This window comes from Acomys minous (assembly GCF_964271855.1).
Source record: "Acomys minous genome assembly, chromosome: 9".
NCBI classification, from domain to species: domain Eukaryota; kingdom Metazoa; phylum Chordata; class Mammalia; order Rodentia; family Muridae; genus Acomys; species Acomys minous.
The window spans coordinates 70180140-70198603 of record NC_140490.1 but is presented as its reverse complement, the minus strand read 5'-3'; the positions used below and the strand labels follow the sequence as shown (position 1 = coordinate 70198603).

Here is an 18464-nt window from a genome sequence, read left to right as displayed (position 1 = left end):
TTCGTGTGTAATTTTGGTTGTGGCTTGTCCCTTTGGGGTGGAGTTTTCCATCTCGTAACTTCTGTAAAGCTGGCTTTGTGGATAGGTACTGTTTGAATTTGTTTTTTCATGGAGTATTTTGTTTTCTTTGTTAATGGTTATTGATAGTTTCGCTGGGTACAGTAATCTGGCCTGGCATCTGTGGTCTCTTAGGGTTTGCAGGACATCTGTCCAGGCCCTTCCGGCTTTTCTGGTCTCTGCTGACAAGTCGGGTGTAATTCTGATAGGTTTGCCACTGTATGTTACTTGGCTTTTTTCTCTTGCTGCTTTTAATATTTTTCTTTGTTATGTATATTTTGTGTTTTTATTATTATGTGTCGGGAAGATTTTTTTCTGGTCTATTCTATTTGGTGTTCTGTATGTTTATATGCATCTCCTTCTTTAAATTGGGGAAATTTTCTTCTATGATTTTGTTGAAGATATTTTCTAGGCCTTGGAGTAGGGTCTCTTCTCTTTCCTCTATGCCTATTATTCTCAGGTCTCATCTTTTCATGGTGTCCTTGATTTCTTGGATATTTTGTGTCAGGAATTTTTCAGATTTGGCATTGTCTTTGATGGTTGCTTTGAGTTCTACAATTGTACCTTCTAGTTGCGAGATTCATCCCTCCATTTCTTGGATTCTGTTAGAGAAGCTCATCTTTCTGTTGCTTACTTTCTTCTCTAAGGTCTCTCCTTCTCATTTTTCTTCTGTCTGTGCTTTTATCACTGTTCCCATTTTCACCTTCAGATCTTGAACTATTTTTATTTATTTCCTTTATGTAGTTGTTTGTATTTTCCTGAATTTTTTTCCAGTGCCTCTCTCTAGGCTTCTTTTATGTCTTCCACCTGTTTGGCTGCATCTTCTTATTTGATTACAGATTTTATTCATTTCCTCCATTATCATCTTCATTGCCAAGGATTTGAGGTCATTTTCTTGTATTTCGATTATGTTTGAGTTCTTAGGGTTATTTTCTTTGGGATAACTGGGATCTGGGGATGACGAGTTGTTTTGGTTTTTGTTATTTGCATTCTTGCATGTTCCTTTAGTCATCTTGCTATCTCTGGTGCTGTGTGGTAGCTTCTGGTGTTATTTACTGGTCATTGAGAGTGGGCAGTTGGTTAGTGATTATAGGTCACTTGCCCTTGCCTGTGGGGATCAGTGAGTTCTTCTCTGGAACAGGCAGATGACCTGGTTTCTGCTCCAGGAGACTTTATTCTATACCTTAAGCTCCTGACTGGGTCAGCAGAGGTAGGCTTCTGCCTGATGCTGTTCACGCTACTGAGGGGATTCAGACTAGCTGTGTTGGGGGCCACTGTTTAATTTTCTATCCTGACCTCTAGGGGCAGTCCAGCCTCTCCCAAGCATGTAGGAGACCCTACCAGGCCGTGGAGACTCTGGCTTTATCTGCCCAATTGTCCAGGCCCGGACTGCCCTGGTCCACAGACAGGTTCCTGCCTGGATCAGTCTAGATAGCAGACCCGTCTAGATGGCGCACCCTTGGAGGTTCAGTCCCACTGAGCTTCAGCCACAACTCAGACTCCCCTCCAGACACCCAGGGCAGTCCAGCTTCTCCCACAAACATGAAGGGGACTGTGGCTTTATCTGCCCAATTGTCTAGGCCCTGACCACCATGGCCTGTGACAGGTTCCTGCCCGTCTCAGTCTAGATAGCAGACTAGTCTAGATTGCGCACCTTTGGCGGCTCAGTTCCACTGAGCTATGGCCACAACTCAGACCCTCTTCCAGACCCTCAGGGCAGCCCAGTATGAAGCCATTCTTATTTTTAAAAAAAACCCACAAGCCAATAAAGCCAGATATGCTTAATCTGTTGTTTCACATAGTTAACTAAGAAACTACCAAAAAGCTCCCTCAAGTGTTACCTTAGTGCCTACCAGCAACACGAGTGAGCTTAAAGTCCTGCATAGTTTCATCATTTGATACTGTCAGTGCTGGTCATTTTAGTTATTGTATGCTGTGAGGTTTAATTACAATTAGAAAATTTACATTTCCTGAAAAAAAATAAGTAGACTGCCCGCCGCTCTTCGTTTCCTCTGCTGTTTCCCCAGGTTCAACCACCCTAGTCGCATCCCCAGCTGTGCAACAGAACACTTGTGACAGCCTTCTGCCCCCCACCAATCCCCATCTTCTGTGGATCCTACACATTTCCCCTTCCAGCTTCCCCCTGACTATTTGTTGCTTGTCCCAGTTTCCAAGCAAAGAAGGCGCCCTGATAACTCAAGGGACTCTCTATCCACACGTCTTCTTTTCCTTTATATGCAACCCCTGGAAAACCTGATGCTGTTACCCTTTCTTCTCTGATCACAAAGATCTCCTCCTCCAAACTTCCTTCTCCTAGCTCATGCCATTATCCCAACCTCCAACACCAGCAAGCATAACCTAGGAAAACACCAGCTGAACATGCCAGAGAAATATGTTCCCAGAAAATTCCCTACCAGATGACACATAGCTTCCACATTCTCCCAAAGTCCAAGGAAAAAGCAGAAACCAAGGCACAAAACATCCAACAGACACAAAACCAGAAATCATCACCCGAATATCATTCCAATTCTAGATGTCTAGACACAAGCATGAAAACAAACAAACAAACAAACAAACAAACAACAACAATAAGCCAAAAGAAACCATCCAGGATAATACATCTCTCCTGGAGGCCAGCAACCCTATGACAGCAGGCACTGGATATTCCAACATAGCTAAAGCACAAGAAAAGCCCTTAAAATAGCCTGTATGAAAATGGTAGAGTTCCTTAAAGAGGGCATGAATAAATCCCTTGAAGAAATACAGGAAAACCCAAGGAAACACTGTGAGGAAATGAATAAATCCCCTAAAGAAATATAGGTAAACATAAAGAGCAACAGAAAATGAACACAACTGTTCAATACTGGAAGATGAAGTAGAATTATTGAAGAAAACCCAAACTGAGGGAATTCTGGAAACAAAAAGTTTGGAAAATTTGAACAGATGCTACATAGGAAAACTTGGTCTACAGAAAACAATAGAAGAATCTCAGGTGTTGAAGGTATGCTTGAAAAAATGGATACACCAGTCAAAAAATGGTAATTCTAAAAATTTCCTGACACAAAGCATTCAGATACTATGAAAAGGCCAAATCTAAGAGCAACAGGAACAGGGGAAGGTGAAGAAACCTAGTTCAAATGCCCAGAAAATATTTTTAACAAAATCATAGAAAAATTTCCTAACCTAAAAAAGAATATGCCTACAAAGTTACAAGAAACATACAGGATACCAAATAGATTGGATCAAAAAAGAAGATTCCCTCAGCACATATCAATAAACACACTAAACATACAGAGCAAAGAAAGAATATTAAAAACTACAAGAGTAACACCAAGTAACATATATAGGCAGACCTATTAGAATTACACCTGACTTCTCAATGGGGATTCTAACTGCTAGAAGGTCCAATACTGATGTGTTGTAGACTCTAAGAGAATACAGATGGCAGCCCAGGAATTATACCTAGCAAAACTTTTTATCACCATAGATGGAGAAAATAAGATACTCCATGATAAAACCAAATTAAAGTAATATTTATCTACAATTCCTGCTTTACAAAGGGTCCTAGAAGGAAAACTCCACATTAAGGAGATTAACTGCAACTGTGAAAACATAGGGAATAAATAATTTCAGACCACCAAAAATAAAGGAAGGGACACACACACACACACACACACACACACACACACACACACACACACACACCATTACCACCACCACCACCACCACCAAAATAACAGGAATTAACAATCATTGGTCTTTGATATCTCTAAATATCAATGGTCTTAATTACTCAATAAAAAGACATAGGCTATCAGAATGGATGTGAAATAGGATCCATATTTTTGCTTCATCTAAAAATCATACATCAGCATCAAAGATAGGTACTATCTTGGGGTAAAGGAGTGGAAAAAATATTCCAAGCAAATGCACCTAAAAAAAAAGTTGTTGTAGCTTTAAAAATATCTAGTAAAATAGACTTCAAACTAAAATTAATCAGAATAGGGAAGAACACTCCATACTCACCAAAGGAAACATCCACCAAGATGACATTTCAATACTTAACATCTCTGTGCCAGAAACAAAGTCACTCAAGTTTGTAAAAGAAACAGTACTATGGCTTAAATTACATATTGACCCTCACACGATGGTGGGAGACTTCAGTACCCCACTGTCACCAATAGACAGGTCATCCAGACAAAAAATAAATAGATAAATGCTAGAGTAAACAAATATTATAAACAAATAGACTTATTAGATATTACAGAGCATTTCTCCCAAATACAAAATAACATAAGTTTTTTTCTTCACTTCATAGAATTTCCTTCCAAATGGACCACATATTCAGACACAAAGCAAGACTCAACACAAAATTTAAATAACCCACTACGTTCTATGTGACCACCACAGGTTACTGATGGATAACAAAAACAGAAACAACAGAAAGTTTACAATCTCATGAAAATTGAGCAACTCTCTACTGAATGAAAAATGGGTCAAGACAAAAATAAATTAAAGACTTTCTAAATTAAATGAAAATGAATTCACATCATATGCAAACTTATGGAATACAATGAAAGCAGTTCTAAGAGGCAAGTTCATAGCACTACATGTCTCCTTTAAGAAACAACAACAACAACAACAACAACAACAACAAAGTCAACCAACCAATAAACAAACCTGGAGCAATCTCATACTCTTAATAGCACACCTGAGAGCTTTAGAACAAAAAGAGAAAACATAATCATACACAAAAAGGAGTAGATGAAAAGAAATAAACTCAGAGCTAAAAAAATAAAACAGAAACAAAGAGAAAAATACAAAGAATAAATGAAAGAAAGAGTTGCTTTCTGAGAAAATCAATAGGATTGAGAAACATTTATCCAAATTAGCTAAAAGATGGAGAAAGAATACCCAAAATTAACAAAATAGGAAATGAAAAGGGGGCATAACAACAGATGCCGAGGAAATCCATGAAATCATAAGAATACTTAAAAAAAATCTGTACTCCATCAATTGAAAAAAATCTAAAAGAAATGTTTAATTTTTGTCTGGAGATACCCAAAGTATACCTGCTGGAAAACGGAAAATGAGTTTTCTATAATGGAGTGTCACCGGGTATATCATCCACCCTGGGACAGGCCCCATTCCCAGGAATAGTTGGTCAACGCAAAACAGACTCCATGTTTAGTGTGTGTGTGTGTATGTGAGTGCGTGTGTGCACTTTTGTTTTGGTATTTTTTGCCTTACTCCTTTTCTTTTCTTTTTTTTTTTTTTAAGTTTCCCTGTGTATTTTGATTTTTGTTTTTGTTGTTTTTCCAGTTTTTGAGAGAAAGAAAGGAAAAGAGACAATATGAAGTTAGGTAAGGAGGAAGGTAGAGAGGACCTAGGAGGAGGTGAGGAATTTGAAAAAAATGTGATAAAAGTAGATTGTATAGTTTAAATAAAATTTTAAAAAGCAAGTGTATATATGGAAGGAGAGAACTCACAGACATTGGATTTAGGGGCCAGGCCTTTGAAGTTCTCAGCATTATCTCTTCCTGTGAATATTTTAAGTTTTAATATGTCTTACTTTATCACTTTATGTTTTAGACATCTTTTTCTACCCAAAGCTATGAATACATTTTAAAATTATTTTTGTAGTTAGCATATAAAGAAATGGAGCCATCGTGACACTTTCTTCCTGTGAATCACTATTCTTTACTCCAATTGTGCCCTTGCTCTTATTTCTACTCCCTTCCTCCAGGTTGCTAATCACTTTTATCAGCAAATACATGTTGCTAATCACTTTTATCAGCAAATAGCACGAGCATTTATTCCAGTTCCAACTCTTGTTTCTCCCTTTTCTCATTTGAGGGTACCTAAAGAATTGTAGTGCTGTGGCTTGGCCCTTGTACACACTGGGCAAGTGTTGCACCACTGAGCAGCCCTGAGATGCTTGTCTGTGCCCTCTTTCCCAAGAGGCAGATCATCTTCAAGTTGACCCTTGGTTCTCTCCCCACTTGGAACTCACAATGTCTCCAGTGAGAAAATGAGCACACTCTACCTCATTTTATGTCTCTCCTTTTTAAGGTGGAGGGCAATTTTTGTCTCCATTTGCACATTTATTTGGACATTTCTTTATTCTTTACAAATTTACATTGCATGTTTGACTTTTTGAAGCCAAATATTACATCTCTCTATTGATTAACTTGAATAAAATTTAGATACATGCTTATTTTTTCTAGGATTATTTTTCTTTCTTTCTTTATTTACTCAGATTACATCTCAATTGTTATCCTCTTGCTTGTCTCCTCCCTCCCTCCCTCTTTCACCCTATTCCCCTCCCCTAGGTCTGTGACAGAAGGGGACCTCCTTCTAGGCCTGTGACCATATGGTCACAGCCTATCAAGTCTCATCCTGATAGTCTGCCTACTCTTTCTCTGAGTGCCACCAGGCCTCCACACCAAAGAGGGGACTTTGGATAGAGTTCAGTGTACCTAGCATGGTAAAAGTATCCGAACCTGGGCCCATGGGGCTCACAGAGACTGAATCACCAAAGACTATGCATGGAATGGACCAAGGCTCCTACACAGATGTAACAGATGTGCACCTTGGTCTTCACATGGGACCCCTCACAACTGGATCAGGAGCTGTCTCAGCGCTGTTGTTGCCTACCTTTGGATCCTTTTCCCCTAACTGGGCTGCGGGGCCTAGCCTCAATAGGAGGCGATGTGCCTAGTCTTACTGCATCTTGAGGTGGCAAGGCTGGTTGAAATACACACAAGGCCTCCCCTTCTCTGAGGAGGGAGGGAGGGAGGGAGGGAGGGAGGGAGGAGTGCGGCCTTAGGGGAGGGGGGATGAGAGGGAGGGACTGGGAGGAGAGGATGGAGGGGAAGCTGTAATGGGATGTAAAGTAAATAAATAAATTAATGAAATTGCATGCTGGCGTGTACCTGTAAGCCCAGCACTGGGGAGATGGAAGCAGGAGGATCAGGAGTTCAAGGTTGTCTTTGGTTATTTAGAGAGTCTGAAGAAAGTTCAGGTCACATAAAACCATCTCAACCAAAGCAAGACCAAAAGAGTACTTCAAAGTGTCTAATACATTCGCTGAATTTATTATAAGCAAACAATAAGTGTATTTGGAAAAAACGCTTGGGACTCTGTAACTCATTATTTTGCTTCTGTCCACCCATCAGTTCCTCCCACAAATCTTCTTCAGCGCCCCTTTCACTTCCTTGTTCCTTAAGGTATAGATGAGAGGGTTCAGCATGGGAGTCACCAGGTTATAGAAGAGGGTGAGAAACTTCCCTTGGTCCTGGGAAGAGCTGTTTCCGGGCTGCATATACATGTAGATGATACTTCCATAGAAGAGGGAGACCACGGTGAGGTGGGAGCTACAGGTGTTGAAGGCTTTCCACCTCCCAGCAGCTGACTTGATCCTCAGCACAGCCGCCGCGATGTAGCCGTAGGAGACAAGAATAAGAGTGAGGGGCAGCAGGACAATGAGGATGGCAAAGGTGAAGGCCAGCATTTCCACCGGGCGAGCATCCACACACGCCATCTTGATCAACGCTGGCATTTCGCAAAGGAAATGGTTAACCCTGCGGCGGCCACACCTGGACAGGGTCATTGTCAGGGGTGACATGACGATGGCGTTGACGAGTCCACTCCCCCAGGCCACAGCCACCAGCCTCACGCACAGCTGTGGGTGCATAATGACCATGTAGTGCAAAGGTTTGCAGACGGCTGCGTAGCGGTCGTACGCCATGACGGCCAGAAGGATGCATTCTATTCCCCCGACTGACAGGAAGGAGAAAAGTTGGACCACACAGCCGCCATAGCTGATGGTCTTGTCTGGGCCCCAGAGGTTTACCAGCATCTGTGGGATGCAGCTGGTACTGAAACAGAGATCCAGAAATGAAAGATTTGCCAGAAAGAAGTACATCGGGGTGTGAAGCCGAGGGTCCAGTATACACACAAGGATAATGGTTGTGTTCCCCAGCACGGCCACCGAATACAGAGTAAAATTTACTATGAAGAGGACCATCTCCAGGCGAGGGCGGTCAGAGAAGCCCACTAAGATGAACCCATACTCGGAGCTGTCATTGGACTTCTCCATTGTCTTTCTCTCACATCATCAGATCTGTGCAGCTGGTAGGAACAAAACGAAGGATATGTAACCTCTGCTTCCTTAACAAACAAAACCAAAAAAACTCTGCAGCAGCAGGATCCAGAGAGGAACATTTAGCCACCGAGTATCACATTTCCATGCACAAATTGCCTTCTACCAATAAGTAAGGACTATTCGTCATTGATTCAAATTATTTCATGTTGGGAAAATTTGAAATAATTATCTTTTAATTTGAATGAATTAATTTTTTTTATTTTTAAAGACAGGGTTTCATGTAGCCCAGGTTGGCCTCATACTTCCTTTTTGAACTCTTGGCCGTCCCATCTTCACCTCCCAAGTACTGAGATTACAAGCAAATATCACAATGCCCTGCTCTATAATCTTTTGTTAAAGAGAAAATGTCTCCCAATGATGCATAAGACAAAATATTTTAACTTTACTATGTCCTTCTTTGTTAACATGTTTGTATACAGTTACCACAATTCAACTCATTTTTTGTTTGTTTTGATTTATGAGACAGGGTTTCTCTGTGTAGCATTGGCTGTCCTGGACTTGCTTTGTAGATCAGGCTGGACTCGAACTCACAGAGATCTGCCTGCCTCTGCCTCCCTAAGTGCTGGGATTAGAGCTGTGCACCACTGTGGCTGGACAATTCCTTTTTTCTTTACACCCAGGAAGACAGTCCAGTTTTTTCCACTCTCCATATAGCAGAGCAAGCAGTTGTGCTGTGACCCCACCCACTGTTTTCTACATGCCTCAAAGGTAAACCTTTAAAAAGATGACAACCAGCAGTGAATTCAGAACCTGAGCTCTTGAAAAAAAACCAGCTATCAGAAGCTATGCCAGTCTTATTAATGTGCTATAAACAGACATTTTCTTTACAGTGTCTGTATTTCATGCAACCTAAGTTGCCAAGGCTAAGGAATATAGTCTGTCCAGAAATGAAACAGCCACTTCTTATGTTTTGTCTTCTATTAGCCTTTTAGAATTATCAACACAATTGTGGAAATGAGAACACCAAGATAGATAAATGGGGAGAATGTAAGAAATAAAAAGCAATTAGAAAAATGTCATTTTAAAACACATTGATTCTAATATGTCTAAAAAATAAAGAGAGCTATATTCATAAATAACACAGTCAGCAATGGATTAAAGACACCAGGATAATAAGTGACAGAGTTAGGCAAGAGTGATGACATCTGCTGGCACAGAAGGAAACACGGATCCCGAGAGTCTGTGAGCTCTTTGAGAACCAGAAAGAAAGACGCACCAGGATTCCTAAGTTTATACAGCAGCACACCCAGGCTCTGTGTGAACCCAAGTGCTCCTCACCATAGTGCGTTCAACCAGGAAACCAGGCACAAAATATCAGCAGAACTTGATGGCTTTTTATCAGATATGTTGATTTTTTAATAACACATATCTTGGGGCTGGAGAGATGGCCCAGCGGTTAAGAGCACTGATTGCTCTTCCAGAGGACATGGGTTCAATTCCCAGCACCTACACAACAGCTCACAACTGTCTGTAACTCCAGTTCTAGGGGATCCAACACCCTCACACAGACTTACATGCAGGCAAGGCACCAATGCACATAAAAAAAAAAAGAGAGAAGTCATTTTTTAAAAGTAAACAAACAAACAAACAAACAAACAAACTCAAACACATATCTTTGGAGAAGACTTCTAAAATTGAAGGTATATAGTAAATTAAAATTTTCACAGATAAATATACCAAAGTAAAAAAAAATAAAAACAATATGCCCATTCTTTAGTGCTTTAGGCTCACCTGTTTTTAACTTTTCCACAACAATTCAGGAATAAAACACATTAATTTTTTCTTATTATCTTATCTTGTTATCTGGGATTTTGTGGGTGGTTGTACATTTGATTTAGGTAGAAAGTAATATGATTATGAAATGAAAGTACTGTAGCAGTGGTTACAAAGGTCTTGTCAAATGACAGACTGAAAAATCAAGTCCTCAGCTCTTCTGTGCACTGTGTTCTAGTTTCTTTTTGAAGATGTGTAAAGACCACCTGTTTCTTTTTCTTGTAGTTTGACTAGGTGATAGGAATAATGATACTCTCTGCTTCTGAGAAAATGTGCAATGAAACAATCACCCAGTTACAGAGCAAAAAGGCAATCGGGACAGAAAACAGCATTAGCATCTATCCTCTGTCTAGCTGCCATTTGGGCCAAGCACCCAGCCTTCCGTGGGCTTTCCGGAGATATCAACCAGAGCCCCACAGGAAGGACAATCCGAAGGCCCCCCCAAAGGTAAGCAGGTGATGGGGATGCTCTTATAGCTCAGAGCAGGAAAAACAGGATTGATCTTTCAGCAGGAAAGATGGTGCCTACCGGTTGGTGTAACCTGTTTTCTTGTCAGCACCATGGGGACCTCTCCTTCCTTTGGGTAATTAGCTGGTACTGCCGATGAGAATAGAAGAGTGAATTCTTGTGGGGAAATGATGAAATAACAACGGATGAGAGCCAAAACACAGGTTGTTGTTTTAGTTTCCATTTGGGATCAGAGGTGCCCACACCTTCAAGTTTTGGCTAATCCTATGGTAAAACATTCTTGTTGACCAGTGGGGCAAAACCATCATTAGCAACCAGGAATCTGGCATGCCTCCAAAACATGGCATTGAAATATTGAGATTACTGCGTTTTCTGAGGAGAAAAGTTTTCAATTCACATTTTAAAATTCACATCTATTTTAGTTTAATTTTCAAAGGGTAATCCAAGAGTAGGCTATTTTCATTTTCACTTAACTTCTAAGTTTTATATATGTCTGGATTGATAAAGTTACCCAAATTCAACAAATAAAAAAAATACAAATACTTTGATTAATGGAAATTCTTTCTTTTACCTTTAAAGATTTATTTATTTATATTATTATTATTATTATTATTATTATTATTATTATTTGTGTGTGTGTGTGTGTGTGTGTGTGTGTGTGTGTGTGCATGTGTGTCTGTGTGTGTATGTGCAGGTAGCCAATGAGGCCAGAGAGGGGGTTGTTGGATCTCCTGGAACTGCAGTTGTAGCTGTTTGCCAGCTGCTGGGTGTGGGTGCTGGGAACTGAACTCTGCTTCTTCAGAAGAGCAACAACATTCTTAAACTGCTGCTGCTGCGTAATCTATATTTACACAAACAAACAAACAAACAAACAAAATTGATTTTCCCTTTGGAGATAAAACTGATTACTCCTTGGAGGAGGTAAAATTGCCCCCTCGAAGACTCTCAGTATAATAATTGTCTCAATCAGCATAATTTAAGGCCTAGAGTGAATCCTTGAGGCTGGTACCTAGCCTAAGAATAAACAGGAGGCCCACTCACAGATGCACAGTGTTACTGTTTATTAGTTTCCTTTAAGGTGATGTTATTTGAAACTCACGACAGGACCTGCAACCTCTCACTTCAGAAGTGAGTATGTATGTGAATCATCAGGTTTAAATGAGTATCATTTATAGTGAGCAAACTGCAATAGCTCAAAATTTTCTGATAAATCCTAATAGTGTTTTAAATCAGTGGAAAGTATTACAACAAATATATGAAACAGATAGAAAATATTTTTAAACTTAAAGAACTTTTCTAATTTTCTTTCTCTCCTTTTTGAGATAGGGTTTCAGTAGCAGACTTTTTCATGTAAAGATGTTTTGTTTGGCAATACTCAGTCTGTGAGCCTGTAAGGCAATGGCACACTTATATGCTATATATGAGACCATAAATCAGTTTTAAGGTTTTTTTCCCATTAAAAGTATTTTATGTTGAAAATTCTCTGCTGCTGCTTCTCACTGATCAGCTCTGGAAACAGTGAGAGGAAAGAAAAGAGGTGGATCCACTGTAGGGAGAACTGAGGAGGCGGTGAACAGCTGGTTAAGGGAAACCAACCGTTGGCTGAACAACTAGCTAGAGGAATCAGTTCTTGAGGAGAGGTTGAGGAACGGAGGAAAAAGAAATACTCGGACCTTAGGCATATGAGGTACAAGCTGAAGGTCGTAAGGCCCAGGAGAACTTTATTTTCTTTATTGTCAGTCTGACTCCTTGCTGTTGTCACCCATCTTTGTATCTCTCTTCCTGCTTGTTGTCACCCATCTATCTGTCCTCCTGCTTATTGTTACTCATCTTTCTATCTCTCTTGCTTGCTGTTCCCCATCTATGTATCTCTCTTGCTGTTCCCCATCTCACTCTAGCTTACTGTCTCGTGTCTGTTACTTGCTTGCCCTTCTCGTGGACCAACTACAGTACTTTATTAAAATGAAGCTCAATTTTCTTAATCACAGATTGTGTCATGATTTTTCTCATCTTTTACAATCAATAGGGCATTCGAATATCAACAAACAAGATAACAGTCTAACAAGGAAATGTAAAAGGTTCTGTATAACCTACAATAAAGCATACAACAAAAATCAATCAATTTCCAAACAATGGTCAGCATAGCCTGATTATTACTTCTTAAACAATACTCAGAAATTTAATCACATTTCTCTGAGTTAAAGCCATTGTGTTTACAAGATTGCCATAGCAACATAGCTTGAGCTAAATGTTCTCTAAAACAAAACTGAACCAAAACCAACCAAACAAACAAACAAAAACCAACCAACCAACCAACCAACAAAAAACCAAAACCTTGACTTACTCCCAGTCCCAAACCAAAAGGTGTGTTATCTAAGCCTAGGCTAACTACCAAGGGGTCCTTTATTGTAAAGTATCTGTAAAGCATGATGATCCAAGCTCACTTTCTATTGCTCTCAAAACAGATTCTAAGGAAATGTTTCTACAGGTAACAGTATCTAGCCAGGTACTGTTATGTCAAGGTCTTAACTTTCTTTCATGCAGTTTCTGCTTCAGTACTCGCAGTCAGAGGAAAAACTCTATCATTGTCTCAAGCCTTTGGCCAGATGCTTACTTTCAACATTCTCTGTGGGAAAAAAGTTTTCCCTGTATGAATTTCTTTAGGGCTGAGAAATAAAGAAAAAAAAAGACAATTTTAGAAGAAAAAACAGATTTCTAGTTGATATTATACCTTGAGCATACATACTATTAAGGGCAGTGTTGATCAGCCAGAGATCTTTGAACTTTGCCAAGCAAAGCCTCAACAGCTGTTCTGGATGTCTAGAGATCATGCTAGACAGTTGGGGGTCTCTGGAACTTTGTCAAGCAAAGCCTCTACGACTTCCTCATGTCTGTGACACTCTGTTTAGCTCTGCACCCCAGTTTTAATTGGATTATTTGATTTGGTGCTGTTTAAGTTCTTGAGTTCTTTATATATTTTGGATATTGGCCCTTGTCAGAACTAGGGCCCAGACTGTAGGCTATCATTTTGTTCTGTTGACAGTGTCCTTTCTTTGCCTTACAGAAGCATTTCAGTTTCATGAGATCCCATTTATTAATTGTTGATCTTATAACCTGAGCTATTTGTTGTTTCCTGTGCCAATGAGTTCAAGGCTCTTCCCAACTTTTTCTTCTAACAAATTTAGTGTGTTTGGTTTTATGGTGAAGAAATTAATCCACTTGGACTTTAGTTTTGTGCAGGGTGATAAATATAGATCTATTTTCATTTTTCTACATGTAGACATCTAGTTAGACCATTAACATTTGTTGAAGACACTTGTTTCGATTGCATGAGTTTGGATTCTTTGTCTAAAAGCAAGTGTCTATAGTTGTGTGGGTTTGTGTTTTCAATTTGATTTTATTGATAAACTAGCATATTTATATACTAGTACCATGCCATTTTTTTTATTACTCTTGCACTATAGTACAGCTTGAGATCAGGGATGGAGATTCCTTCAGAAGATCTTTCATTGTACAAGATTGTTTTAACTATTATGGGTTTTTTGTTTTTCCATATGAAGTTGAGACTTGATCTTTCAAGGTATGTAAATAATTGTGTATGTATTTTGATAGGGACTGCATTGAATCTGTAGATTGCTTTTGGTAAGATGGCCATTTTTACTATGTTGATTCTCCTGATCCACGAGCATGGGACATCTTTCCATCTTCTGATATCTTCTTCAATTTCTTTCTTCAGAGACTTGAAGTTTTTTCATACAAGTATTTCACTTGCTTGGTTAGAGTTACACCAAGATATTTTATATTATTTGTGGCTATTGTAAAGGGCGTAGTTTCCCTTATTTCTTTCTCTGCCCATTAGTCATTTGTATACAGTAGGGCTACTGATTTTTTTGAGTTGATTTTGATTCCAGCCACTTTGCTGAAGGTGTTTGTCAGCTGTAGGAGTTCCCTGGTAGAATTTTTGGGGTCACTTATGTATATTATCATATCATCTGTGAATAATGGTACTTTGATTTGATCCTTTCTAATTTGTATTCCCTTGATCTCCTTTAGTTGTCTTATTGCTCTAGCTAGGACTTCAAGTACTATATTGAAGAGATATGGAGAGAGTGGGCAGCCTTGTCTTATTCTTGATTTCAGTGGAATTGACTAAGTTCCTTTCCATTTAGTTTGATGTTGGCTATAGGCTAACTGTATATTGTCTTTACTGTATTTAGTTATGTGCCTTATATCCCTGTTCTCTCCAAGACTTTTAACTTGAATGGATGTTGCATTTTGTCAAATGATTTTTTGGCATCTAAGGAGATTATCATGTATTTTTTTCTTTCAGTTTGTTTATATGGTGGGTTGCATTGGTGGATTTCTGTATATTGAACCATCCTTGAATGCCTGGAGGAAGCCTACTTGGTCATGGTGGATGATATTTTTGATGTAGTCTTGGAATCATGAAATACCCTGAATGGAGCCCCCTACACATATGTACCCAGTGGGCAGCTTGGTCAATACGTAGGTTCCCTAATAAGGGGAGTAGAGGCTGTCTCTTACATGGACTCTACTGCCTGCTCTTTGATCACTTGCCCCTGGAGAGGCTGCCTTGCTAGGCCACCATGTAAGAGGCTGTGCTCAGTCCTGATGCAACTTGATGTGTGGTGGTGGATTGGTATGTGTGTAGGGAGGCTCCCCTTTTCTGTTGGTAGGGAAGAGGGGTAGTTGTATATGTGTGTATGTAAGTATATATATGTATATTGCATGTATGTGTGAGTGCATTTCTGTATGTGATTCCTGTATAGTTTAAGCATCAGCAATTGAATTTTAATCTCTCCTATTCACAGGTATACTTTTTGAAAAATTTCCATTCTAATTACTTTAAATTTTAATAAACTATGATAATTAAAAAAAAGAAATTCTCAACATTCTTAGTCATCAGGGAAATGCAAATCAAAATGACTCTGAGATTCCATCTTACACCTATCAGAATGGCTAAGATCAAAAACTTAAGTTACGCCACATGCTGGCAAGGATGTGGAGAAAAGGGAACACTCCTCCATTGCTGGTTGGAATACAAACTTTTACAATCAATCTGGAACTTTCTTAAAAAATTGGGAATAGTGTTACCGCAAGACCCAACTATACCACTGCTAGGCATATACCCAAAAGATGCTTCACCATGGCACAAGGACATTTGCTCAGCTATGTTCATAGCAGCTTTATTAGTAATATCTAAAATCTGGAAACAACCTAGCTATCCCTCATTGGAAGAATGGATAAAGAAACTGTGGTACAATTTCTCTTATGAACATTGACGCAAAAATACGTGGTAAAATACTCGCAAAACAAATACAAGAACATATCAGAGATATCATTCACCATGACCAGGTAGGCTTCATTCCAGGCATGCAGGGATGGCTTAACATATGGAAATCCATCAATGTAATCCACTATATAAACAAACTGAAAGAAAGAAAAAACCACACAATCACCTCCTTAGGTGCAGAAAAAGCATTTGACAAAATCCAACACCCATTCATGTTTAAAGTTCTGGAGAGATCAGGAATTTAAGGCACATACCTAAACATAATAAAGACTACATACAGCAAGCCAATAGCCAACATCAAATTAAATGGAGAGTTACTCAAGGAAATTCCTCTAAAATCAGGGACCAAACAAGGCTTCCCACTTTCTCCATATCTCTTCAATAGAGTTCTTGACGTTCTAGCCAGAGCAAAAAGACAACCCAAGGAAATCAAGGGGATCAAATGGGAAAGGAGGAAGTCAAACTATGCCTATTTGCAGATGATAAGTTAGTATATATAAGTGAACCCCAAAATTCCACCAGAGAACTCCTACAGCTGATAAACATCTTCAGCAATTTGGCTGGATACAAAATTAACTCTAAAAAGTCAGTAGCTTTCCTATATACAAATGACAAACATGTAGAGGAAGAAATTAGGAAAACTACACCCTTCACGATAGTCACAAGCAATATAAAATACTTAAGAGTAACTCTAACCAAGCAAGTGAAGGACTTGTTTGAAAAAAACTTTAAATCTCTGAAGAAAGAGACTGAAGATGACATCAGAAGATGGATGGATCTCCCCTGTTCATGGATCAGGAGAATTAACATAGCAAAAATGGCCACATTACCAAAAGCAATCTACAGATTCAATGCAATCCCTATCAAAATACCTACAAAATATTTTAAAGACATTTAAAGATCAATTTTCAACTTCATATGGAGACACAAAAAGCTCAGAATAGCAAAAAAAAATTCTAAACAATAAAAGATCCTCCAGAGGAATCTCCATACCCAATCTGAAGCAGTACTTTAGAGTAACAGTAATTAAAACAGCATGGTACTGGCACAGCGAGAGAATGGTTGATCAATGGAATCAAATTGAAGACCCAGAAATGAATCCACACACATATGGGCACTTGATTTTTGGCAAGGAAGCCAAATCTATTCAATGGAAAAAGAATAGCATCTTTAACAAATGGTGCTGGTCTAACTGGATGTCTACATGTAGAAAAATGCAAGTAGACCCATATTTGTCACCATGCACAAAACTCAAATACAAGTGGATTAAAGACCTCAACATAAATCCAGACACACTAAATTGGCTAGAAGAAAAAGTGGGGAAGAGCCTGGAACGCATTGGCACAGGAGACAACTTCCTGAACAGAACATCAACAGCCCAGGCCTTAAGGTCAATAATTAATAAATGAGACCTCATGAGGCTGAGAAGCTTCTGTAAGGCAGAAGACACTGTCAACAGAACAAAGAGACAGCCTACAGACTGGGAAAAGATCTTCACCAACCCTACATCTGACAAGGGTCTAATATCCAAAATGTATAAAGAATTCAAGAGATTAAACACCACCAAACCAAATAACCCAATTGAGAATTGGGGCTCAGAACTAAACAGAGAATTCTCAACAGAGGAATATCGAATGGTTGAGAAACACTTAAAGAAATGCTCAATGTCTTTAGCCATCAGAGAAATGCAAATCAAAATGACTCTGAGATTCCATCTTACACCCATCAGAATGGCTAAGATAAAAAATTCAAGTGACAACACAAGCTGGTGAGGATGTGGAGAAAGAGGAACACTTCTTCATTGCTAGTGGGAATGCAAACTTGTATAACCACTTTGGAAATTTATCTGGAGCTATCTCAGAAAACTGGGAATAGGGCTTCCTCAAGACCCAGCTATTCCACTCCTTGGAATATACCCAGAAGATGCACCAGCACACAACAAGGACATATGCTCAACCATGTTCATAGTGGCCTTGTTCATAATAGCCAGAACATGGAAACAGCCTAAATTTCCCTCAGTAGAAGAATGGATAAAGAAACTGTGGTACATTTACACTATGGAATACTACTCAGCTATTAAAAGCAAGGAATTCCCGAAATTTGTGGACAAATGATTGAGACTAGAAATGATCATAATGAGTGAGTTAACCCAGAAGCAGAAAGACTCAAATGGTATATACTCACTTATAACTAGACACTAGCCCAAGGGACATGTCCCATGAAAGTCACCTACCAGGAAAGTGGGATAGATGTGAGGACATCCTTTTGGGACTCTAGGTGAGAGAAGAATGGGAGAATGGGGAAATAGAAGGACCCAAAATGTCCTAGAAACCTACAAGTAGAACATTATGATGGCAGTTCTGGGCCCAGGGCTTCTGCTCAAACTATGGCACCAACCAAGGACAATACATGCAGTAAACATTGAACCCCTACCCAGATCTAGCCAAGGGACAGGCCATTGTCTACAGATGAGTGAAAAGTGGGGACTGACTTTCACACGTACTCTGGTGTCCCATATTTGACCATTTCCCCTTGATGGGGAGGCCGGTGGCACTCAGAGGAAGGATAGCAGGCTACCAAGAAGAGACTTTATACTCTATGATCATATACAGGGGGAGGAGGTCCCCCTCAGTCATGGTCATAGGGGAGGGGAATAGGGTGAAAGTGGGACGGAGGGAGGAATGG

At 39.5% G+C, this 18464-nt stretch overlaps 1 protein-coding gene across 1 annotated transcript; it reads right to left on the bottom strand.

Annotated features, from left to right (window-relative positions):
• Positions 1 to 7231: 7231 nt before the first annotated feature.
• LOC311605888 (putative olfactory receptor 2W6) lies at positions 7232 to 8158 on the bottom strand (the record flags this gene model as incomplete). The annotated part of the gene is made up of 1 exon (XM_084796736.1): positions 7232 to 8158. One exon carries the CDS (start codon positions 8156 to 8158, stop codon positions 7232 to 7234), a length of 927 nt encoding a protein of 308 aa, XP_084652862.1.
• Between the last annotated feature and the right edge of the window lie 10306 nt (positions 8159 to 18464).